The 27,514-nt window shown below is 42.2% G+C and overlaps 1 protein-coding gene across 14 annotated transcripts in view; it reads right to left on the bottom strand.

The window, feature by feature from the left end:
- celf5a (cugbp, Elav-like family member 5a) overlaps nt 1-26,870 on the bottom strand; it is a 187,638-nt gene extending 160,768 nt beyond the window's left edge. For all 14 annotated transcript variants that reach the window (XM_026158996.2, XM_026158999.2, XM_026158997.2 and 11 more), the window contains exons 1-2: nt 26,216-26,870; nt 5,889-5,971 (exon numbers count right to left, since the gene is read on the bottom strand). In XM_026158996.2, coding sequence (XP_026014781.1) covers nt 5,889-5,971; nt 26,216-26,573 — 441 coding nt within the window. In that variant the 5' untranslated portion in view covers nt 26,574-26,870. The remainder of the gene's footprint in view (nt 1-5,888; nt 5,972-26,215) is intronic.
- Between the last annotated feature and the right edge of the window lie 644 nt (nt 26,871-27,514).

Below are 27,514 nucleotides of genomic sequence, written 5' to 3'. Positions count from 1 at the left end.
ATCAGACCTGGGTATTAAGTTCAGAACAGAAGAGATCACAAACATGATTTAAAAACTAATATCTATAATATCTTATTCTCATTTCAGTATAAACTTCGCAACACAAAATCCTGTACAGTTCATAAAACTGAAAAAAATTAAAGACTACCCTCATGCCCTTTCTAACATACACAATAATGTTATCTTTTTCCTGAAAATATACACACATGCATACGAACACACCCAGACACATGAACACGTATTGCAGTTACCCAAAGGCTAAATTCTAACGAGTCCCCTTTCCCTGACTACAAGGTCTCCAATCCTGCCAGCACCGATTGGCTTCATGCTGACCAGTCTGCTCTATATCCACCCCCACCCTCACCCACTCAGCACAGTCACATACAGCACATACACAACCAGCCAGTACACTACATTCATGTACGGAGGGGTGACATATTAAAGGAAAAACTCTTTCACGGGCGAACTCAGGTCACGATATTTTCCACACTTATCCTTTCTCACATGTAATGCACAGCAGGAAAGCAGGAAGCGCTCCATTTCAGAGATCTCTGCACCTCTGGAAATACTTGATGTGGTTTAGGCGAGGGAGGAACCTGGACAGAGTGTGCAGGAGGCACACGTGACTCCCAAAAACTAGCAGAACTGAATATTAGCTTTGTACATAGTGGCACAATCTGACATCACACACATTTTGTACTGCAGAGCAGGCAGGGCAAAGACCAGCTCGGTTCTGATCTGAATGCATCTTTGTGTTCTCACAAGCAGCTCTCCCACATGCCACTGAAACAGCATTAATGCGTCTTACAATTCTACAAATCACTGCAACTCTAGTGGAGTGTGTTATATGCAAAAACCCCTGTAGGGGTTCATTTGGATTCAGATCTGCTGATTGTGAAAGGCACATGCCATTCTTGAAGAGAGCATTTCCATCAGGTCAGACGTGTTTCATTATAACCTAAAGGCATGAAGCCAACGTGATGTTCTTTAGATTTTCGATAAGCTGTTCCACTGAGGGGCCATGTGGAGCCGAACCATGACAGCAGAACACAGCTACCAAATCCCCTAACTACAGGGTCAAGGGTTCAAGTTTTTTTTTCTTAATTTGTCACCAATGTGAACACACTACGTAGTGTAGCATTGAATTATTCAGCCTTTGCAGCAGCTAGGCAGCACACAGCAAGCCTTGGCTGTAGACAATAAACAGGTGGATAGGATGCATTAGTAAGCATAGGTAAATATGTTATGTGTGTGTCTGTGCATATACGTGTATGAATAAAACCCAATGAAGTAAAGATGGGCCATTTGCAGCATGGTGGAGCCAGCCTCATTTCCCCAGTACCAGCTCAGCCATTCTCCACAATATAACCACGCTTTGCTTCTCACTCCTCTCTCATGCTGTTATGGTTCAGGTGAGCAGCGGCATGTACACACAATTACACATACAAACACACATATAGAAACAGACTGCATCCGTGTGCACTCACACAGAAGACTAACAGTGCAGGTATGTATATAGCAGAGGGCAGAGCGCAACAGTGAGGGAGCAGAAGAGACAGAAATGGAGACAGAGGAAAGCAATCGAGAGGGAGGATATCTACTAGTGTTGACATTGCAGGAGGCTACATGTGTGTGCCGGAGCATAATCTTCCCCCTGCTCTCATTGGGTTTTTAATGTGGCTGCTATTTCCATAAACCTGCCTCCTGAATCACTGCCAGCCGCTTACACTCCCCCCAGGTCGAGCTGTACTAATACTAGGACTGAATGCATGCAGCAAACATATTTCCACCAATGCCTCTCAAAGACAATCACCGTTATACACGGTGCTAGCACAAAAAAAGGGACGGCAGCGTGATTTGTTCTATGCAACAGTAGGTAGACTTGCTAGTCTGCGACTGAGATTATTTCTTGGATCTGTTGGATTTGAGGAGTTGCAGTGAGAGGACAGAGAGTTTTAGGAGAGTTGGGGGAGGTGGAGGATGGAGACAGGGAGGGGGATGGGTGGGCGGATAGTGTGAGGGATGCGGGATTTTGTCATGATGCTAAGCTGGGAGGAGTAAATCTCCTGCAGACTTGTGTAGGGAGCTGTGAAACTCACAAGTATACTCACCATTTGCGGTAGGAAGTGGGCATTAACTGCCATAAAGAGTCATCAGAAAACATTTTAGTGGCCATCAGGGGATATTTATATTTCAGTTGGCTTGGAAAGAAATACTGATAGGACATGCTTGAACAGTCACATACTCAAAAGCTCACTAGTTTGGTATATGTTAGAAAATTAAATGTCTCTCCATCAGCGGCACACAAATATATTCCAGACTCGCTGTCATTGGGGGGTATGCAATCAGGGCACACCGCCATGTGCGCATGTTTTTCGTCCCACCTTTATACATTGCTATCTGTATATACACAGAACTGGCAGCAGTGCAAAGCCAGCTTACCACATGTACACAAACACACACGACTAATAGAGCCAAGCGGCACACACCTGGTAAACTGTCAGAGGTTCTCCTATTCTGTGGCCAAACTTATGTCAGGCACTCGTGTCCCCGAGGTTCCCATCACACTTCACTGCAGGAATCTATATTCCAGTCCAGTACGCTTCCATTAGGCCATACTGTTCCTTTCAGCAGCTAATGTGTAACAGGGGGACACAGATAATAACATCCAAGAACACAAGCACTTCTTCCTAATAACACTGGGTTTTTTGTGTGTGACTCAGCGAGTGTTTAGATATGAAATATGAATAAGCCATAATTATAGCTTTTTGTAAAGCTAAAATGTAAACACTGGAATAAAAGTGTAAACCTGAATTAACCTGAAGGTTTAATACTTTTATTATCCACCTGCTTTTTAGTCATGGTCAGTACTGTAATAAGATTTTGTACTCTTCTGTCTTTCATTGTTTTACAAAGTAAAATTCTCCTGCATAGAAACTCTATTTACACAGAGATACAAAGAAATCTAGATTTTGTTAGAAGGAAATTTTGACCTTGAGCAACTACTAACACCAGAAAAACATATGGCTGAGAACACAGTAGATTAATAGTGCCCATTACGAATTCAACATTTGCTTGGCTTTTGCCAAAGTACGCACAGGTTTGCTAAATTTGCAGAGTCTTATACCTTTGAATAAGGAACCAGTAAATAGGGGTGGTTTCAAAATCAAACTGGAATAAAAATCTCCTACAAGTTACAAGTTTCAAGTCAGTTTGCGTTCCCCCTCTCAGCAGGAAAAGCAAAGTAGAGGTCAGAGATTCAGCACTTTGCTCAAGGACATTACAACATACACAGAGTTTGAATTATACACTTACCCAAAATTCAAAACAGTCCATCTCATGAAATTCAAGTATGTGAATGCTGGTGTCCGTGTCTTTGCGGTCATGTGTGTACGTGGGGGTGCTTGTTTGTCGGCCCTGCTCGAGGCGTAGAAAAGCTAGTTAGGTTGTACAATTTCCATGCACGGTTCTAGTCATTTGCAAAAAGTAAAGTCCAGTAGGATTTTGGTGGTTTGGCATTAATTCCAATTCAGGCATTTAAAACAGCAAATATGGATGGGTAGCCACACTGGTCAAACTGAAACGCTCGAGAGCAGCGATGCAGGGGATAATGACAAAACGCAGACGTTAATACCTCATAACCCATCTCGGGAGAATTCCTAGTTTACATTAATTATACCATAGCCCCTGGCAAACTGCATATGAAGCAGGATTTTGCAAACAAACAACTGGCATATCTACTTACCATCAAGCAGCGAAGCAACAGGGGTCATATCGCAAAAGATTTAAGAGCAGCGAGGCTCAAGAGAGGACGGTAAAAGCTATGAGAGGCAGGCACATGTCAAACACACACACTGCAGCATGGATTTTCTTCCTATGATGTGCACAATGTTCTATAATGTAAATGAAAGTTACTCTTCCTAAACCTGACCATGCATACAGGATGATTAGGGACACTGGTGCACACCAGTGTCCCTGTAGCTACTGTTTTACTTATGGCCAGTAGAGTATACAGCACGCACTGCCTGTGCTTCCTTGGACCAGTGGTGTTTGTGTGTGTGAGTGAAGTTGAAGGGAAGAGTAAAGCACCCTCAGCCTGACACCCATCAGCGTCTGCCTGTTACATTTCTATGACATGCTTTGTCTCAGGGAGAGCAGCAGCAGTGGAGCAGTGGGAGCGGGGGAGACAGAAGGATGTGGGGTGGATAGGACTGGGTGGGGTAAAGGGGAAAATCAGCAGGAGGGCTAAAGTAGGAATGAAAGGTACAAGAAAAGGGTTTTATTTCTCACATGTGATACACGGCAACTTCAGCAGCCAGTGAATGTGTGTGTGTGTGTGTGTGTGTGTGTGTGTGTGTGTGTGTGTGTGTGTGTGCGCGCAAACATGAAAGGACAAACTTTCAGACTCTTTGTCTGAGTTTGCTAAATTTATAAATACAGCTGTACAATCATAAGATTTTTTATTTTGTTACTATTAACTGGGGCTGTTTATAGCTCTCCATTAAGGTGACTGTTAAACCTGACTGAGCCCAGGTGATTTGGAGGTCTTCTCTTCACTTTGAACAAAGGGGCATGAGGACTTGTATCTCTCCTTTATACATTCAGCCACATCCTCTATTTAATACTAATAGCACATCAGCCCTTATGGATGCCCCTCCAGTTATTAATGGCTCCGAGCCGTGGGAGGAAAAACTTAGTGGAAAATCAAGAAATCAAGACTCAAATCTGCCTTTTGTAACACATAACTGAACAGAGCTAAAAAAAAAACTAAAAAAAAAATTGGAGATAAATTATCTAAATTTCAGAAGCGGAACCACGCCTCTAAACACGCCCCTTCCGGTTCTCATCTATATATGACCCCCCAGCTCTATGAGCTGTTCGTTCTCGTTTTTGTGCCCCACCCTCCCTGCCCCTTTCCAATTCTTTTACTTCTTCACTTCTCATTAGTACATGGGGATCTGCCAGGCCCGGGAGCCGTCGCCAGTCCCCTCTGAGGCCTTCCCCAAACCGCAGTTCAATTCATATTTAAGCCATTCGCCTTTATCTATGACAAAACGCTGTCAAACCTGAATTGAGGGCGCGGGCCCAGCTAGTGAACTGTCCCGATGCAGTCTTGACCGCATGAAGCAGCACTACCTCTGTGATAGTCACTTCTGCCCACTCCCGTATTATTAGCATCTCTCTGGTTGTTTTCTCATATGGCTTTCAGACATTGTTGGAAGAATCAGGCAGGGCTTCTGTCCAAAGTTGCCCACATGTAGCACAACAGAGAAGATATTCTGCCTCAGCCATATTCTGGCTACTAGAAATATTTGGTTTAGACCAGTGTGGCGAGGGCGCTACCTGGACAGAGCATGTAGAGGGCAGGACACATGACATAATGTCAGCGTTGACACTCAATCCACCTACACTGTTGGAACATAGGAACAAACTCACACAAAAGCTTTGCACTAATGCATACGTGCATATAAATGTACATCAAAATGTTATCCCTGCGAAATAAAAATGTGTGCAAACTTTTGTTTGCCTCAACAAATACAAACGAAACTAAAACCTACACTCCGTTTCACGTTGTCTTTTTGACTTTCCAGAAATGCAGAGCTTTCTATTTCTATGTCATTCTATGCTATTACTTCAAAAGTATGAGGCAGAGTGGGTCTGATCAATGCTGGCAATATCCCCTTGAGAACAGACACATGAAAAAGTTTAAACCGGGCCTTCAAAAGGCTGAGCTATTGATTGAATTGCTTTCTAAAGTGTTTTTCATCTCTGACACTGTACAAGGAGAATTCCGGCTGATGTGCAGCCGGGTGCAGGTGGCATGGCTGACCACCATAGAGAGAAAAGAAAGAAGGTGAAAAGCGGTGGAGAGAGAGGCAGACACTTACCCCTGGCAGTGTTTTCTGTTCGTGGAGGGCGTTCTGGGCTTTTATGGCCGACTCTCGGGCGCAGTAGGTGAGAAATGCACAACCTGCAACACAAAGATCAAAGTCAGAACAACACTTACACATAAATTATGCACACAATGCAAAATGACACAGCCATTTGCAAGAAATATCAGCTAAAGAAACTGGTACATTAATGAGAATGAACTGAAGGAATTGGACAATTACCAAGCACGCAATTAAACACAATTAAAGAACCAAATCTGTGCTGAAGGTCTCCTGAGTTACTGAAAACCCATTGAAAACATCTCTTAGACTAAACAGAGCAAGTTAATAGAAACAGGCAACCATGCAAGACACAAGGCTACATGTAGAAAATTTTCGATGATGGCAAGGGGAGAAAGAAGAGCCAACCACAGCAAAAAAAAAAAAAAAGTAGGAGATGCAAAGAGCATTATTTGGATGAATAGCCAAGCCTGCCCAGCTTCCCCAACACTAGTGCCATGTCCTGTTCAAAGCTCTTAGCAGCCTGGCCAGTGTCCTCACCCTGAGAGGCTGTGACAGCAGCGGAGACAAAAGAAACAAGACTGCAGGGGAGTATTGAGTGGGGTGGAAAAGGAGAGAAGAAGGGATGTAATAGTTTAGGGATGGCTAAAGGAAAGAGATGCTGCCAAAAAAAAAGAAAAGAAAAGACAGGACAGGCCGTTAAAACTCTTGGGCTGATGCCCAACTATGAGACATTGATCTAGAACCAAAGCATACACACATCTGTGGAATTAACTGCACATGAGAAGAGAAGAGAAGAGAAGAGACCTTTGACCTTTAACACACCTTTATTAAATCAATACTTCAACTCACAACCATAACCGAAAATGAATGCCAAATCAACATATGAACAACCCTCCCCTCCCACCATCAACCCCACCCAAATACAATAAACACAAAAAAAGAAAAACAAAACCAGAAGACACTCCATTCGGCTTTCTTCAAAAATTCAAAACTAAATCATCATCAGTGATATTACACAAAACTCCATTAATGCCCCAAATAGGGACAAACTCTACAATGTTGGACACCATCTTGTAATAAACAAACTCTACTTTCAAACGTGCACCTACTAACCCTTTAAACATAATTCCTAAATTAACAGATCCTGTTCCCTTCATTTTGTTCCTCCTTGTGAGCCATATACTCATCTTCGCCTGACTTATTAAAAAATTAATCAAGCCAACCTTCCTACGCTGCACTGCAGAGTACCTCGGACCCAGGATAAAGAGACCCTCCTCCAAAATACTCCCAAGGCCAGCAAGCCACTGCCGCAGCAATAAAAAAAAAAGGCCAGCTAGCCTGGAACAACCTAGCCACAGGTGCTGCAGTGTTTCCTCAGTCAGACAGCAAGGACAGTTGTTCCCTGTTCGTGGATCCATATGTGCCACGTGTCTGTTCGTAGCCACGGCCCCATGCACTATTCTCCACTGGAGATCCGCACTGCGTTTCTCCATGGGAGTTTTGTACAGGGACCTCCAGCTGCCCCTTGGAGATGACCCAGGAGCCAACACACCTGACCACTTCAACTCCAGAACACCAGCCAACAATCCCCTGTTCAGCACCTTTACAGCCACCTCGTATATAGCCTTCTTAGAGATCTTTGACAGGTCACCAGGAACAGGTGTTAGAAAGGAAAGAAGAGAGCCTCCCTCCTCATCCTCCCACTGCGGCACAAAGAGACAGCGAAGGAAAGTCAGCTGAATTTGGTTGACCACCCGCAGAGCGAGTCCCCAGCGCAGCTCTTACGAGTCCAGGAAGACCACCCATGGCTTCTTCCACCAGCTTCTCCAGAAATCACAGAGACCGGATCCCAGTCTCCTGAGCCAACTTGGCAGCCGTTTTCCACTGCCCCGCCATCCTCAGGCCCACCAGCTTGGTAGGACCAGCATTTATGAGGAACCTCTGCACACTAGCAGTGCTGAGCATCTTACTTGGCACCAAGGGATTGTAAAAAAGAGGCTCCTCACCAACATCACCAAAAATTGAGAACAGTCTCGCTGTGCTGTCTTAAGACGGAACGCTGTGATACGGCTGCAAAGGTCAATCAAACTCTGACCCCCTCTCTGACACAGAGAGAGACAGCACAGCAGACCTGATCCAGTGGAACCCTCCCCAAAAGAAAGTAACCAGTCTTTTTTGTATCCCCTTGATAAGAGAGGCTGGAAGTTCAACAACAGCGGCATGGTGCCAGAGTACAGAAGCGGCCAAGTTGTTAACAACCAAAGTCCTTCCCCTGTAAGACAACTCCGGCAGGACCCAAGTCCATCGAGACAACCGGGCAGCAATGTGTTCAACAACACCCTCCCAGTTCTTCCCCTGAAAACCATCAGTTCCCAAAAACACTCCCAAACACTCCAGTCCCTCCCTGTTCCACTGTAATTCTGCCGGTAACACTGGCTCCTCTTTATCAACCCACCCTCCCAAAATGAAACCTTCACACTTTGACCAGTTAACCTTCGCGGAGGATGCTCGGTCATATAAGTCCAGTGTCTGTCTGAGTGTTTCAATATCACTTTGACCGGTTATAAAAACCGTAACATCATCAGCATAAGCTGACAATTTTACTGGACTTCCTGCTTTGTCAAAGGTAAAACCTGAGAGTCCCTATCTAAGATGGTGTAAAAGGGGTTCAATGGCCAGCGTATACAACATACCAGAAAGAGGGCATCCCTGCCTGATGCCCCTCTGAGCTGGAGCAGGCCGACTTAACCCTCCCCCCACCTTTAACATGACAGCAGCATTTGAATACAACAATTGGATCCAAGAAATGAAAATGTTCCCAAACCCAAAAGCTTCTAAAGTTTTAAACAAATAGTGGTGATCCACTCTATCAAAAGTTTTTTCTTGATCCAGAGATAAAAACCCCACATCCAAGTCCTTGAGCTTGGCCAGATCAATAATGTCTCGAATTGAAAACAAGTTGTCCATAATAGTTCTTTCAGGGACACAGTATGCTTGATCCACATCAACAATCATGTCAATACAGGTCTTCAACCTGTTAGAAAGACATTTTGCAAGAATCTTGTAGTCCGTACAAAGCAAAGAGACAGGCCTCCAATTTTTGAGCAAGCCCAGGTCCCCTTTCTTTGGCAGTGAAGTCAAAACTGCCCTTGTGCAACTTGTTGGCAAGATCCCAGTGGTCATACAGTATGTGAAAACCTCATGAATGTCCTCTCCTAGAAGCGACCAGAATTCCTGGTAAAATTCCACAGGAAGACCATCAACTCCTGATGACCGACCACCGTTGAGTTGTTGAACCACTGAAGACATCTCCTCAAAGGAAATAGACTCCAGCACAGCCAATTCAGCCTCATCCAGCCGTGGCAGCCCCACCAGCATCTTCGTCACACATTCAGGGTCACACGTGTCAGCCCTAAAGAGGCTGGCATAAAAGTCAATGGCAAGCTTCCTCATTTCTACTGAGTCAGATATCACCTTCCCATTTGGAAGCCTTAAGTGCAACATTTGGTGTGACTCTCGAACCCTTTTCTCCAGCTTAAAAAGGAACCTTGTTGGGGCACCTATTTCTTTAATAGTAGAAATCCGAGTCCTAATAAGAGCACCCTTTGCTCTTTCGTGAAGAAACTTGCTCAAAGCCTTCCTCCTGCTGTCCCAGGTATTATTTGTATTATCTGTCCCACTTATAATCTCAGTCTCTAGCCTCTTGAGCTCTCGTTCTAAGTCCTCAAAGTAGTCTTTAACAGTAGCCGTTGCATGTGATGTGTATTGGTGACAAAAAAGCTTAATCTGTGTTTTCCCCACCTCCCACTATTGAGCCAAATTGCAAAAGTCCGTTTTCCTTTGTTTCCAGTGGCACCAGAAATCAGAAAAACCAACAGGTGAAATCTCTGCTTTAACTAGTCTACTATTATACATCTGGTTGATATACAGGGAGTGCAGAATTATTAGGCAAGTTGTATTTTTGAGGAATAATTTTATTATTGAACAACAACCATGTTCTCAATGAACCCAAAAAACTCATTAATATCAAAGCTGAATGTTTTTGGAAGTAGTTTTTAGTTTGTTTTTAGTTTTAGCTATTTTAGGGGGATATCTGTGTGTGCAGGTGACTATTACTGTGCATAATTATTAGGCAACTTAACAAAAAACAAATATATACCCATTTCAATTATTTATTTTTACCAGTGAAACCAATATAACATCTCCACATTCACAAATATACATTTCTGACATTCAAAAACAAAACAAAAACAAATCAGCGACCAATATAGCCACCTTTCTTTGCAAGGACACTCAAAAGCCTGCCATCCATGGATTCTGTCAGTGTTTTGATCTGTTCACCATCAACATTGCGTGCAGCAGCAACCACAGCCTCCCAGACACTGTTCAGAGAGGTGTACTGTTTTCCCTCCTTGTAAATCTCACATTTGATGATGGACCACAGGTTCTCAATGGGGTTCAGATCAGGTGAACAAGGAGGCCATGTCATTAGTTTTTGTTCTTTTATACCCTTTCTTGCCAGCCATGCTGTGGAGTACTTGGACGCGTGTGATGGAGCATTGTCCTGCATGAAAATCATGTTTTTCTTGAAGGATGCAGACTTCTTCCTGTACCACTGCTTGAAGGTGTCTTCCAGAAACTGGCAGTGGGACTGGGAGTTGAGCTTGACTCCATCCTCAACCCGAAAAGGCCCCACAAGCTCATCTTTGATGATACCAGCCCAAACCAGTACTCCACCTCCACCTTGCTGGCGTCTGAGTCGGACTGGAGCTCTCTGCCCTTTACCAATCCAGCCACAGGCCCATCCATCTGGCCCATCAAGACTCACTCTCGTTTCATCAGTCCATAAAACCTTAGAAAAACCAGTCTTGAGATATTTCTTGCCCCGGTCTTGACGTTTCAGCTTGTGTGTCTTGTTCAGTGGTGGTCGTCTTTCAGCCTTTCTTACCTTGGCCATGTCTCTGAGTATTGCACACCTTGTGCTTTTGGGCACTCCAGTGATGTTGCAGCTCTGAAATATGGCCAAACTGGTGGCAAGTGGCATCTTGGCAGCTGCACGCTTGACTTTTCTCAGTTCATGGGCAGTTATTTTGCGCCTTGGTTTTTCCACACGCTTCTTGCGACCCTGTTGACTATTTTGAATGAAACGCTTGATTGTTCGATGACCACGCTTCAGAAGCTTTGCAATTTTGAGACTGCTCCATCCCTCTGCAAGATATCTCACTATTTTTGACTTTTCTGAGCCTGTCAAGTCCTTCTTTTGACCCATTTTGCCAAAGGAAAGGAAGTTGCCTAATAATTATGCACACCTGATATAGGGTGTTGATGTCATTAGACCACACGCCTTCTCATTACAGAGATGCAAATCACCTAATATGCTTAATTGGCAGTAGGCTTTCGAGCCTATACAGCTTGGAGTAAGACAACATGCATGAAGAGGATGATGTGGACAAAATACTCATTTGCCTAATAATTCTGCACTCCCTGTATAATCTATCAAGCCGAGCTGCCTTCACATTGCTCTCAGAAACTTTTACATATGTATACTGTCTGGTTGTGGGATGGAGCTTTCTCCACACATCAGTCAAATCATTCTGAAGAATGATTGTAGACAAAAGTGAGCCCGAAGGTGGGTGAGGCCCTCCTGTGTTTCTGTCAACTGAAGGGTGGGTTGTGCAATTCCAGTCCCCTCCCACCACTATTATTGAACCACTATTTAATTTTGATAACTCATCATTAATTTTACGAAGTAATCGCACACAACCCGCAGCTGAGTTATGGGCGTATACATTCATAAAAGCAAAAGATATTCCCTTAATGGTTGCTTTTACTACCCGTGCCCTTCCCTGCTCTATCTCACAGACAGAAACATGTGACAGTTGAAGGTACCTAGAAAATAAAATTGCTACACCCGCATTGAGGTTAGTACCATAACTTAAAAAAGCCTGCCCATTCCAACTCGTTCCCGATTCTGTCTCATTATCTATAGTGCTATGTGTTTCCTGCAAAAAGAACACATCAATGTTTTTGTTCTTGCTAAGCTCCACGACTGCACGCCTTTCCCTATCCCTACCCCCATTAATGTTAAGTGTACCTACTCTCAAATTTGCCATATAAGACGGAGAGAAGAGGAGGAGAAAAAGAGAAAAGACAGTGAGACGCTTCCAGTAGCTTTGCGTGCGTTCACAAAAATCGTTCAGATACATGAAGGCCTGCCTTCTTAGTGACTGAACGTGCTGCAGTCTGGCGTCTTTGCAGCCAAGACGAACAACCCTGAACCCGCTAGCAAACTTTCTAAAGCGGGTCAGTTCCTTTTCTAGTAGCTCATTCAGGATGAACGGCGGGACACCGGACACGGTGACCCGCGTAGATGGCACAAACAGTGGCGAAACAGCCACAAACAAATCATCCAGAATGATCCCCCTTTCAACTAACAGGTGAACCAAGCAGCGAAAAGCAATCACAACCTTGTTCACCCGAGAGCCATAAGTTATATTCTCAAGGCCCACCTGTTCACCAACAGCTAGCAGAACCTGCTCCACGGTGTACTGCTGGGATGCCACCACCCTGGCCCCATGTCTAATAGACAGGGGAGGCGAACCCTCACTGGGGAGGGACGCCATGACTCAAGGTAAAACTGGCCAATTAACTAAAATTCTTCACTTCACACAACACAATGAAATAAACTTGCCTTACCTTTTAACCACCCATAAAGCCCAAAGTTTTCCGGAAAAAACAGTCCAAACGTCCCAAACTCACTCAGCCGCTCCACGCACTCACCAAACACCTTCACACACCCATTCACTCACACTCCCAGCATGCAGTGCAGGAAGGAGAGGAGAGGAGAGAAGCCAGATGGAAAAATGAGGCAATCATTTTCCCCCTGACTATCTGAATAAATAGATTTGCTTGTGTTCTATTAATGAGGTTCATATGGGTTAGCATGCATCATATTTCTGCCACTCTGAATATGGTTTATTAGCAGCCGCTGCATTTTGGATCTCATTTCAACAGCCAAATATATTCAGTGGGTGGTGATATATTAAGAGTTTTCATAGAGACAATATTTCAATCTGTTGTTCTTGTTTCAGATGGGATCACTTTTACCCATCCATGCATCACTCTTTGTGCCCCTCTACAAGCATAAATACAGCCGAACAGCACATGTACGGTATTTACAGTTTTAACTGACCCTTGTACAACAATGGTTTCTCCACTGAAGGGTAAAATGTCATAAAAGTCACTGATCTATTCATTGATTTGGACCTCTTTTTGCCTCGCTGCCTAAAGTGTCTGTAACGTGGATATGTGCCTTCATGACTGCGGATGCGCTGACCCTCATTACAATATTTAACCACTATAGCCTAAATGATCGCATGAAAGACAAACAGCAGCAACGTGTATGCAGGTTGTGATCTTTCAAGTCTCTGACAGCGTTAATGGTGCCTTACCTGTCCCAGTTACCCCAAAAATAATCGTGTCAAACTGCGTCCCCCAATTAAACCCCTCAGTCACTCACACTACCATTTAATTCGTATTGCTCATTAGCTTGAACTTGACGCAATACCCAGACTGTTACACGTTGTTGTTTTGGCTTTGTTTGTTTGTTTGTTTCTTAAATGGGCGAGGGTAGCAGAAGGGAATGGTTCCATTTTGGTGCTTGTTTTTCTCTCTTTTTCACTCTCTCTGGGCTTGTTGTTGGTTTACTTGACAAACGCTTGCCCCATCTCTGAATAAGAAACAAGTATTTTGCATTACAATCACAAACGCGATTTATTTGTTAATGTGTAATGCATAGGGCATTGCGAATAAATTAATAGCAACCACAACACTGGCAAACAAAAGAGAAACATGAACTCCATTTAAATGTGATTCTGTGCTCTTTAATGTATGGCTTAATAAGAATTTGCAGGCCACAGGCGAAAAAGCTTTAACAACTCCATAATTGGAATCCAAACACGTACAAATTGCCAGCGCTGCGTTGCATACCAAGTGCAAAAGTGTGAGTGGGGGGGAGCATGATGAAATTGTTTGAAATACAACAAAAAGCCACTGTAATCAGAGCCTGCTGACACAGCAATGGGGGAAGCCTTCCCACTGCGAGGAGATGATCCTCTGCATCATCTGACAGAAACCTAAAACAGCTTTGTCTAAAACATTGATTTCAGCTGCAAAGAGAAGAGATTCCTCTTCTCCTCTCGTCTTTCCCAGCTTCTCATCTCCATCAGCAGCTCCCCGTGTCTGGTCTCCCATTTCTTAATGATATATTTTTAAGTGGGGTACGTGTGTACTGGGAAATAAGGCCGAGTCTCTCCATCTCCTCTGCACTGAATTGGCATGTAATTAAAGAGTGTTACATGGGAGAGAGGGAGGGAGCGCGTGAGGCAGAGGGAGAACGGAAGACAGTAAGTAAGAAGTGCGTTCCTGCTCAGTCGTAGAAATCACGAGTGTATGTCCACGGGGTCTGTGAGACACAGGAGGCACTCCTGCTGTGCCATCCTTTAGTGCTCTTTAGGTCTATTTGGCAATGAAATACATTCCTGAAGTCCTGCAAAAGCACACATATGTTTCCTTTATGGTGTAAAGAATAATAAGTAGCTCAAATGTAGAAACACTCAAAAAAATTCACACACCTAAATAAAAAATAATTTTAAAAAGATAGTAAAATATTACTGAGATATTACTGAGAATACTATGGCTGGATTGGTTCCTTGACCAGCTATCTGTTTACTCTTTCAGAAATATTGTTTTAAATTAGTCAGCCAGAAATACTCTGACCAGTAGTGATTCCTTTGAAAACACTTCCAAAAAAAAAAAAAACTGCTGTTACTTCATTGGCCATTTAAAATACTTATTTTTGGCTATTGTTATTGGTAGTGGCATTAAAGTTGTGTATCAAGAAAATTCCCCCACCAAACCCCCAAAACAAAGTCTTTGAGGATATTTTTTCAATTTACTGTTTTAGAGAAAATTCAAGTTTATTCAAGTTTGTCATCTAGAATTAATAATTCAGTCTCAGCAAACAGACTTTTCCTGGTAAATATGATTTCGAAATATGTCTCTTTGTTATTGTAGGTCTTTACCTTGCAATATAAAGCGCCTTGAGGAAACTGTCGTTGTGATTTGGCGCGGTATAAATAAAACTGAAATGATTTGAATTTACAGTTTGCTTTATTTGTTTTACTCCCTCAGCTAACATAATTATAATAACCTGGTGCAGAATTGTAACTGGTCTAAGTGCAAGTTGAAGTATAATACTTGGAGTATTATTGCATTGTGCCTTCCTTCTTCTATACAAAATGAAAAGTTTCTCAATTTGGTACATTTCTGTCTGGATATATGCAGCTTTTTCATGTTTGGCTCTTTTGTTTTATTATGATTATGTTTAATTTTTGTGGGTTCTTTTTTTTAAAGTTTGACCTAAAATAGCTCCCAAATTTAAGTCACATCCCCTCATTTTATTTTATTTTTTTATCATTTGTTAGAATTTTTGCTGAATGTTTCTATGAGTCTGGAACTTTTACTTAAAGTGTTTGTTTCCGTCTTTTGTAATTTTCACAATCTCAGCATTTAGTAATTTGCACTGCCACTCTGGTAGCTGCTGGTAAGCTGAATACGAGCACCCTACTTCTACATAGGCAGTGGGCATAAAATGCGTACTGCAGAATCGTCAAATATGAATGCAATTCCGAGGAGACAGGCCCGGTTTAAACCACAACCTCTCTCTTTTAAACTCCACCTTTCATACCCTCTTTTCTCCATCTCCTTGCCCCAGAGGAGCCAAGCTGCCCCAGTGTAATGAAAAAGTGTGAACTTGCTCTCACTGTGGCATTTCCTTGGCCAGAAAGTGTGAAGGTAGCAGAAACTGAGCCAATCCTGGCACCAGCCTTGTCTGCTCGCTCACACATCATTTGCACTCTTTGGAAAACGCTATCACTGTGGCTAGATTACTTGCTTACTTCATTTACTGCCATGCAGGGCTCTAAGGGAACTGAGAGCCTTTCAGAAGGGTCGGTAGCTGAAACGCACATCATCGGCGTGGATGAAACGTGATTATGACCCGAATCATCGCCGGTCGGTTAGGCGGGAGGCTCTATGGCACAGATTGACCACGAGGGGGGGAATCAGTCTGGTCTCATAGAATCTTTTAGTTTATCTAATCATTTTCTTATCTTTGAAAAAAACACAACCACACTTCTTGATCTGTTTACACACAACAATCATGTCAATACTTAGGGCGAAGGCTGAAAGAGGGCAAAGAAAAACAGCTAGCGATGGCAGGGACCTTTCAAAACAGTCTCAGTCATTGTTCTGACAACAACATTTTTGCTGCCCCAGCTTAATAATGAGCCTCATAATGATATTGTAATAAAAGCAGTAGCCTTCTTTAACCTGTAAACCTTAATTATGTCAGACATTCACCTTCTATAGCACCAGAAACTGTGCACAGTAAACATCTCCTAACCCTGAATCCTCGTGCACTCTTCCATCACTCCTCCACTAATAACTGTAACCCTTCATCTCTGCTGCACCCAGCTCCAAAATCCTTTTCCATTTCCTCCTTCACTAACCCTCCCATCACACCTTCACTATGAGCTGGGGGAGGATGAACACTGCAGAGCACTGAGGAGCATCGGTGTCTATCATGAAGGCAACAAATAGCCCCTGCACCCTCGTGGTATCCTCTCTGACCCCTAAGTAGAAGAACCTCAGCCATTGATTTGTTGCTACTTGCTCACATAGACTACACTATAGCCTCCAAGAAGCGGTCAAACAGATCCATAGGCAGAACCTCCCAAAGGATTTCGTGTGTGTGTGTGTGTGTGTGTGTGTGTGTGTGTGTGTGTGTGTGTGTGTGTGTGTGTGTGTGTGTGTGTGCATGCATTCATGTATTTGTGTGTACATGTGATATATTGCCTAATGAGTGTGACAATTACATTTAATTCTTTCCGAAATGCTCAGTATATGTTTCATGATCAATACAGGGAAATAGAAACCATCACAGCAATGCAGGCACGCACTGTATACTGATACCTTCACAGTCACTTACTAGAATAAGTGTTGCTTAAGTGGTACTTCATATATATTCCAGCTGGTAAGTCATGACTGACTATCTTTCTATGACAGAATAACTGTATAAATGTGTTAAAACTATCATTGTGAACTATAGCCTTAAATAAAGCAGACATACAAAGTGTTTTTGAGAGTTAAAAAGTTCAACGTACTACAACACATCAATAGTTCATTCCCTAATAAACCATAAATAATTAAAACTGACATGTCAAATCATTGTCACGAACTTGTATTTGTTTGTTTATAATCACAAACTATCTGAAAATGTTGTTCACATTAATTATAAGTCTTATTATAATAATGCCTCAGTTATAATATATTTAATTATGCAATGTGTGTTGCAATTAAACACTTTAATTGTCACTAGACTTCTTGTTGCAGAATTGTAAGGTTGGCAGTAAGATTATGCAAGGCTCCTTTGTATGTTTACTATCATGCATTCCAATACATTTTTAAATTGAGAAAATGAATCACATTTTTATGAACATATAATAGAGGTTAAAGCTCAAACTCAGAACAACCTATCTGGAGATTGTTGTGACATTTAGATAAATGTACTTTTCTTTGTGGATGCAAATATTCAGCCGTCTCCTTAATGTTATCCAACTATTTAATAAAAGCAAAGGAAAGACTCCTACAATCAGTTGCAAGCATAAACACAGGGATTGCTAGCAGCGGGAAAGTCTCAACTCACAGAGACTTTGGAAGAGAAACCTCATAAATCCTTCAATTATCAGCTTGTTATATTTGCTATTAAGTGAACTTGTGCCAATTGTAGATGTCCATGTTATATTTGATCTGCATGTTGGCAAACATACTTATGACATATACACGTATTAGCATTAAAAAGGAATTTCCAACAACCACTTTATAAAGTTGGCAGCAAATGCAGGTTTTGTTGGTGACATGGCAGATTGCAACCAGCAGCCCGTCCCCAGAATTGGCCAGAATCCCTGATATTTGGCTGGATAACACTTATGATACAGCACTTTGGCATCCTCCACTGTTCTATAGCCTTTAAAGTAAGTCTTGACTTTTGTAGACTCTCTGAGTACATCATCCCTCTTTTGCTATTAAAGCCATGGTCCAATCTATAAATAGTAGTCCAGTGCCCTGCATCCCTGATGAGCAAGCTAATTGACACTGTTAATGGATAGAGTTTCACAGAGCTGTAAATAATGTGTAGGTTCACACTTACTGCCTCCTGCCGTGTTACTTCTGGGAGGGCAACAAGAGTTTACCTGCCAAGTCCCGTCTCTCCAGCCTGTCATCCCTGCTTCCCTCCCTGAGCCAAGTCTGCTCCGGCCAAGGGATTTACAGAAATCAATAACTCTGTGTGCCCCCACCCCACCTCCCTCTGCCCGAGTCAAAGTCAGAAAACTGCATCCTCTTCATGTACTCTAACAACCTCTTGAAAGAGGAAAACAGGACTACAAGAAAGGAAACCATAAAATCCCTTTCATTTTGGCCCACACCGTTTGTATTTAAAGTTTCCCTTTAATGTATGGCATATTTGATGCAATATTACTAAAAATGCATGTCCTCTGTCTAAAACTAAAAGGCATTTAAACCTCTGAGACAGCTCAATTGATCATAGCAAAGCCACAATCATAGATGACTGGCAGCTGCAAACTGACTATGGACTAAGAGACAGATCAGGTTCTCAGTCACTTTGATTTTACAAATTGAAAGGTACCTTAAAAGACATCGCTTCAAAGGCACGGAGGTTGCTTGGATGGACTGTTTGAAAGAGGGATGAGAAAGACAGACATGCAAGGAGAGCAAAAAACACTACCTGGTGAAATCATTCACACATTCATTCTCTATCAGTATACCGCTGTACATGGGCAACCTAATGAAATGAGATACACTTGATTTATCCCACATTGGAAAATTAATTTGTTAATGTGAAGTAAGTATAAAATGTGTCCAATACTGTATCTGTCCTTGTGGCAGTGAAGCTGAATCAGTCTCTTAGAGAAGGTGCTCCGTTGCATGTCCAGCAAGTGGTGCCGGAGGTAGTCACGATGCAATCAGTGACCTCCTCTTCGAGACTGATGTATATACACAAGCCTTTATAAAGACGCTGGTAATGAATACTGTTTTTTTATTTTCCATCTTTCAAAAGCTCATTTTCACTTATACCCTGCTTGCCAACAATATAATTTGTGTCATTGTCCTAACTTTTATTTATTTATCTCATATCACCACTGCAGCTGGAGGAGACAATTAATTAACACTAATGGTGTGACTAACAAGCAGACACCGGGGTGTTAATTGCCTCGATGTACTGTATTTCCTGGTAACCACATTAAATAGATAGATAGATAGATAGATAGATAGATAGATAGATAGATAGATAGATAGATAGATAGATAGATAGATAGATAGATAGATAGATAGATAGATAGATAGATAGATAGATAGATAGATAGATAGATAGATAGTCTTTTTTAATTAAGCCAGATCTACCGTTGTACAGTGTACCACAGATCAGATGCCATAATGGAACTCATATAAAGTCCATATACTTTGCTTATTCTACAAAATTAATATTTGATCACCAGAAAAGTAACACAAATTCTGTCTCTCATCTTTCTATTCTGGCATGCAATTTGCTTGTATCAAACACACACAAAAAATGGATGCGATACATCTCTAGTACAAAGCCTCTGACCAGTTTATGTCACTGGCAATAGAGCACAGAGACTGTTGGCTGCGGCATCACTCCTTAAGTGAGAAAGATGGATGGAAGGAGCGTGGAGAGAGATGGCTGAGCGATGGAAGAGACGGGGTGTGAGGGGAGGCATGGAAAGGCGCTGGAAACGAGGCCTGCAGTCGCCCACAGATGCTCCCTCTGTCTCTCCCTCCTTTTGAGCACAGTACGGGAGCAGTCTTTTGGGGAGGCTGGCAGGCAATCAGTGATGCCATGCCAGCAGTGCAGCGATGGCAGCTTAACCTATTTTCGGAAATACCACAGAATATCTATTTATAACCGTGCTGAGCCGCATGTATCTTCACACATCCCTCATGGACTTGAGCATTCTTAGACATTTTCCAATCTAAAATGTGCCTTCCTTAAATTTCAAGGATTGCTTAATATCTGTGGAAAACAAGGTCTGCTAATAGTTCTGCTTATCCCCACTTAGGGTGGCAAACTACCATATTATTCACGCTGTCAAAATACTAACATTTTTCGCATAATATATTTTGTCATTAATTATAAACAGTTTTGCTGTTACTGCTTGCATTCTAATCATAAAATAAGAAATCACCTCTGGACAGCACAGAATTAACATTACAAGTAGCAGTGGTATTATTGAATTACATATTACTAGTGTTACTAGAGGGATTTTCTCATGTCAGCAGCTTTCAGGTGATTATTTTATCTGCCAAGCTTGGCCTCTGCTCCTCCTCAATCCATCCCATCCACTGTTGCCCAAACGGCAAACAGCCTGTCAGAGGCATCCTCCATGTCCCAAGCTGAACCATCACTCTGCTCTCCCAGCGCCTTGGGATAAAAGCTGCCATTTGTTTCTGCATCTCTGACAAACACTTATCCATCTGTCCATACATCCATTGTTCTGTGCCATGTGTCTGTCTGTCATTTGCCTCGTGAGCCCCGCTTCATACATGTTCCATCCTAACTGTGCAAATGCTCTCTGTCACACCGGGCTGTATGACAGTGGGGGGGGATTAGGTGAGAGTACCAAGTCCAGTATCCACAAAGCTTTGTGTTCACGTGCACTCTCAGGCAGATTCGTGTAAGACATAAATGCATTGTTCATTCACACCAATATCAAGGACTCGACGATTTGGCAATCAGAGAAATGTGACAGCTTGACTAATCTGTGATTGTTTTTTGTCCAAAACACAGGGGCTAGCAAGCCCTCCAAGGGCACGGTACTATAAGACAAGACAAATAACTTATTATTTTCCAGGCTTGTACAAGGCTTTATCGCATGAGTTCTCCTGAACCATTCCAAAATGGAGAGGGATTATCACAAAACATTGCATTAAAATCTCCTCTCTCCCCTCTCCCTTGTTATTTCATTTTCCTTCTAAAATGAATCTGTGCCCAGCCAGGCTCAAACACAACATTAAAGAGCTCATGCTATTCTAACAGAAACCACCAACCCCCTCCTCCTCGCGCTCTCCCTTTTCCCCCCTCTGTGCCTTTATAACCCCCCTCCCCCCTCATAAGAGTACACTCTGCTCTGTAGGCAATGGCACTCTGCAAAGCTGCCCATTCAAAATAGATAGGCTTCTATCTCCCTCTATTTAGACTAAGAAAATAGCTCTGACCTTTGAGCCTGAGCAGGAAGGCAGCGCGCTTCTGCCAACTCTACCTTTAGAAAAGAAATGTGTCCACAAAACAGCCAAAAATAATTCAACTCAAAAATCTTCCATTTAAAATTTCTGGAAAAAGCCAGTAGCGCAAATTAAAATCGCCTTCCATCTCGCATCGATTATTATTATAGGTTGTCATCAAAACAGTCAACTTACCAATATAACTTTTTAAAACACCATGGCATCACCACCATCCCTTGAAACACAAACACTGTCCAGAAAATGTAGAATGAAGGACCAAAGAGCTTTATTTACTTGAGTTAATGAAATGCAAAAACATTAGAGGTTTTATTAATGAGTTAGACCTCACTGCTCATTTTCCCATCTCTGTTCCCATTCTGGGCACCCATTTACAGCAAACACATTCCACAAAGGTCATGGTGTAACAGCACTTCCAACAAACTGAAAGTATAATATACTGCAAGCAATAATGAATGTTGCATTGGTGCAGGAAATCAATCCATCTGAAAGGCTCTCCTGGGCAGGTATTAAAGGAGAGGGAATCGGAGACGGAATAAAAGTCAGATGAGCCTGGTGAGCAGATACAAACCTCCAGCAGAGCGCAGCCTTGTTGCCATCTAAGATTGCCAATCTGCTTGGGAAACCAACAGAAAAGAGCAGGAGAGAGAGGGAGGCAGCACTCCTCATCCTGAAGTCAAGGCCCATAGCGCCTGTCAGTACCCGTTGAGCTGCTGCATCTTTTATGAGGAAAGCCCTGTTGCTTATTACAATATTTACAGACGTTTAAAGATTGCGAGGCGAGTGTTGTTACTGCATTAGCTTGGCTCGGTGGCCTTCGCTCACTAGACTCTGACAGGAGATTTTATTCTAGATTTGTTCAATCGAATCACTGCACAAAACTACACAGAGACCGAGAATTGTTTTTCAGGTGACTCAGAGGTCACACGCACAGCTGGAACGGAGTGTAGCTTTCATGGCATTTATGATATTGGTTCATTTCATTAGTAAATAGGCAATAATGTCAAAAGGAATAAGTTCCAAAGCTGTCTATTAAATCTGTAATATTAACACAGTTCGGTCTTTCTGTACAGTCCATGTCGTATCTACAGCTCTGTTTATGGATGTAAGCGAATTTTTCCCATCTGTTTCCCCAGGAGGGATGCTGTCCTACAGCAGTGCCGTGATCTTTGACACTTTCCATAAGGCACACGTAATATGAAAATGTGTGCATGTACTTCCATAATATCAAAGGAAGAGAGCAGCTTTAACAAACCAACGGTTGGTTTAACCAGTGCTGTTGCCTTTAAGCTCCATCTTCATAAAGGAAAACTGGAATGTATAGTTCTGGTTTGATGAATATGCTTTGTTCCAACTAGCTGTGCTTCCTTCCTTCTTTATTCTTTGAGGAGCACAACTTACAGAGAAACCCTATCCATCAGACTGCTTCAGACGAAGGAAAAAATAAAAACTTGAATAAATATTTCATTAGATTATTCTGTGATTTAATGTGCTTCTGCTTGCTGGGGTCTATGGCAATATCTCCATTTATAAATGCATTAACACAGTAATACTCAACACAAGCTTAGTATTGATATCCAGGCAGCCTTACTCGGCAGAATGGAGCAACCTAGGGATTTTTTTTTGTCTATGCGTCTACCTGTTGTGCTAAATTATACATTTCCTCTCTGATCTGAGTGCATTGTGGAAACTCACATGATATAATCTACCCAACTGCACTTTTAATTAAAGAATTTGATATAGCAAGCAACATAACAGGCACAATGCATAAAAGGAACACTGGTTCTGGATATATGCAAGTGCATATATGCATGTATGTATTTGTTCTGCATGTGCTAGTCAAAGGTAATTAGAGCCAAAGGGAGAAGTTTTCATAGTCTGTGATAAATTCAACATCAGGAAATCCTCTACTTATTAATACCAATTGGGCGACAATAATTGGCAGGCCATCGACAGCGTGGGCAGAATTAATCATTTGAAGAGGCAGGCTAGACTGAATTTTTAATTGGCAGAGGCAGCCACTGTTTAGGGAGGCAACCAGCTGATCACCCAAGAGACTGCTGCTTCAGACAATGCACATTTGCTAATCCTCTTGAGTCAAGTTATTATGGCCATGCATTATTATCACGCTTTACAAACTAATTCCATGTTTTCCCTCTCGGATTACCAAGGGGAAAAAACAGTTGCATAAGAAAAGAGGAAATAAACACAGAGAGCACAATGTGGATGAAATGAAAATCCAAAAAATCCAAATGACAGAATAAGCACAATGGCTACGAATGCACAACACTTAGTATAATGAAAATAGCATGTGCGCATGTGTGTATGTGCGTGTGTTCCTCTGTCCATCGATGTCTTTGTTAGTGTGAATGTGCCACTTTGAGGGTGCTTGCCCAGTGTTTTCATCAGGATGCGTACCCCATAATCCTTTTTCTGCTTAATAACGTGATTAACTATAAAATAACCTCATCAAGGATCACTGACACATTAGAGTTTGATTTTGTATTGTTAATTGTGCAACAAGGCTTCATTACATCCTAACTCATTTAATTTGACTGAACTATGCTTATCTAAAATTAATTAGCGGTTTGTACGTTAAAATTCAGGGTAAATAATGACATGAGAAATGCATTTGGAATCATATTTTTAGCATTTTTGCTAGATCAGAAGGAGAGGATTATCCAGCTACATTTAAACAAGATTTTTTGTTTAGTAAAATGCAAAAAAAAAATTTAAAAAAAAATTATAATGCACAATGAACAGATATAAAGGTTCACTGGATATTTTTAAGGGATTTCACTTTGTTGAAAGGCTCTTTTGAGTTTTGCATTTCAAACTGACAAGAGAACTGAGGAGGTTGATCATACAGAGTCTCACCGAAAGCAAGCAGTACATCTCAATTACACATTTTCCTACTTCTTCTACTTTACCACCAGGGCAAGAATGATGTAATACATTGATGATAATATAATGCTACGAGGAAATCTAACAAAAAACCTTTTCAAATGAATTACAATGTAGTTAAGCAGTTTATCACTGTATTAATTGACAAAATAATTGCTAATTATGACATATCAAATTTATGGCCTAGACAAATGTCAAATATTTCACTTGAATTATATACATGTCTACCAAAGATCAGTGTTTTTGTATGCGTAATGGAAATGTGCTGTTTATGTTATGTGGAAAGCCTAAATTGTTTTTTCCCTGATAGCACGGTAAGGTGACATCATTCAGGACCCAAAATACTGCCATCACTGTAACATGGGTGAAATGACATTTTAGTATATGCATGAACACAAGCACAAAAACACACACATCCAAAGCAAACCAGATCAGTGCAATACTGAAGAAATGACTTCCACAACAATAACATCAACTTTACGACCGTCATAAAATATGTGGCAAACATTATTATTATTATTATATACTGTAACTGTATCCTGGTTTGAAACCCTCACAAAGACTTGTATTAATTATTCTGAAGGAGATGGGGACGACCTTTGTAGCAGAAACAAATTTAATATCTTGCGATGGTGACTTGATGCATGACACGACAGGGTTTGTAATGTTTACTGTCATACATTATCATTTGTCTTTTCTAAATGTCACTGTAATAAAAGGCTTATCTCCTGTGCTTACATCCTTCACACATCTGCATCTGCTCTGCGAAATGAAGAATCCACGTGTGGAAAAAAACAAAGAAAAGGGTTTTTTATAACTGTGGATTTGACTAAATGATAGTCGAGGCCATTGCATGCTTTTGTTTGTGACTTCTATGTGTCAGCAATGAAATCACCATAAATGTTCTCCAAATGCATTAAGTATGCAATTGCCCTTTTGTCGTTATATGAATAAGATGTTGCAAACTTTGTGGACAGTGCACTGGCCTGACCGTTACAATGAAACTAACAGTGATCACAGTGCTTATAGTCAAAGCCTGAATGTCACTGATCAGCTAAACCAGTGCAGCTCTGGGGTTATGCACTTCAGGTCTAAATTAAAGGTTGGGTGAGGGTTCACGGGTCATGACGATGACAATGATGACGTCTGCACTGCTTGAATCTAGGGGATGGGGGGTGCGGGGTATGAGGGGGGGCTGTATCGTGAAATGCTTTTCCCACCCAGGCAGTGATCTATATTCTTGCTAGCCAACTTCATTATGGAAGATGGAAGTTGTCAGTGTATGTATAGTGACCTGAGTGGATTTACACCCTCTGCTTCCATTTCAGCAGAAGCATCACTGCCCACTCTCCGTGGCGACGTCCGTCATCTTGTGACAGTTCGTGCGCCCTTTGGAGACGTTGTAGAATTGAACTGATTTCGCCGTGTCGCGTTTGCACCCAGCCCGCTCTATTTGCACATGGGGAGATGTTAAAGAAAGCATATGGATGAATAAATGATGCCGCCCCTCCGCAAAAGATGGGACTGGCAAGAGGAGGCTGTTGAAAAATGCATCCTTTCCGAGCGCCTCTGCCCCACTTAGGAGCGTGTTAAGGAAACACTCAAAGGCAATAAAATGAAGAATTGTTCCTCGTGTTCAAAACACTCAAAATATGTGCAAATCTTTCTTTTTGTGGTCATAATAAATACTGAAATTTAGAGATAAAAATACAAAAGCGCGTCAAACCAATCTGATAATTACTAAAAAGCTAAAAACTTGCCTTACGCACAAAAAAAGCAACTGGAGCAAAATGCCAAACCTCATGAATGTTATACAGAAATATGAGCAGTGATGAGCATAACGATACAGATTATTTGGGGGATTGACAGCTGAGCGATTAAGCCCGATTAAACATGAAAATAAAAGTGACAAAAATCCGCATTTCACTACAAATCAGTTCAGTACGTACAGATACTAATAAGCAGATATTAAGCTTCATATGGGCCTCTCAGCCATTCGAGGGGCGACACATTACCTTTGTGCATGCCGGTGTATCGGTCCTTGAGAACTGTCAGTTCGTGGATTTTCCCAAACTGTTCAAACAGGGGTTTCAGGTCTTTTTCTTCCAAGTTCCGCGGTATCTGCCCGATAAACAGTTTAATGGCATCTTGGTCTTTCATGTTGCCGCTCTCCGGATGAATTGAAATGGGTTCTGACCCGTTCATGGGTTTCGGAAATGTGATCTGAGGGTACTGGTGCTGATGTGGGATAAGTAGTAGTGGTTGTTGGGTCGGTGGTGCCCCCGGTCCGGTGAAAACCAGGCTGGAGTGAGAGGGCTGGGGCTGCTGTGGATGGTGCTGCCTTCTTGTTTCAGTCTGAGTGAATCTGGCCATTCTGAGCTGGGAGCAGAGTGGATAATAATGACAACACACACACACACTGTGAGAGAGCAAGCACTCAGCTGGAAACCAGGCTGACTTTCTATCCGACACACAACACACACGCACACACAGTGAGGAAGAGGGGGTTGATATTGGTGAAATAAGCGCGCAGAAGCGATATGAGACACTATAGAGCGACACCCAGTGGTGTTTATGATGTACTCGAACTCAAAAAAGACTTCTTTCGGCTGCTTCCTTTAGGGGTCGCCACAGCGGATCATCTGCCTATGTTCCCTATCCCATCATTCTCCTCTGTCACATCAACCCTCTGCATGTCCTCCCTCACTACATCCACGAACCTTCTCTGAGGTTTTCATATTTTCCATCTTTTCCTCCTGCCTGGAAGATCCATATTCAACATCCACTGTCCAAAATCCTTCCTCTCCACATGTGCAAACCGTCTCACCCTTTTCTTTCTCACTTTGTCTCCAAACAGCTCACCGTGATCTGTCCCTCTGATGTACTAATTTCTAATTTTGTCCATTCTGGTTCCTCCCACTGAAAATCTTAACATTTTTAGCTCTGCCTCCTCCATAAATTACAGCAGGTCTCACTATCATCTTGCAAACCTTCCCTTTCTTTGCTGCTATGCTTCTGTCACAAATCTCGCCCTGCCTGCACTCTCTTCTTCACCTCTCTTGTCCACTGTCTGTCACTTTGGATGGCTGACCCCAAGTATTTACACTCCTTCACCTTGACTATCAATAATCCACCTTTCCACCAGTCTCCCTCATATATCCACACGTGTAGTCAGTCTTGCTTCTACTCAATTAAATTCCTTTTCTCTCCAGAGCATACCTCCACCTGTCGAGGCTCTCTTCCACATGTTCCCTACTCTCTTGTGGCCCCACGTAGCTGGGTTCAGCTCAACTCAGGAAAGACATTTTGGCAAA

The sequence above is a fragment of the Astatotilapia calliptera genome, chromosome 23, assembly GCF_964374335.1.
Source record: "Astatotilapia calliptera chromosome 23, fAstCal68.1, whole genome shotgun sequence".
In the NCBI taxonomy this organism is placed as follows: Eukaryota; Metazoa; Chordata; class Actinopteri; order Cichliformes; family Cichlidae; genus Astatotilapia; species Astatotilapia calliptera.
Note: the sequence above shows the minus strand (reverse complement) of the source record. Positions and strands in the feature narration are given on the sequence as shown.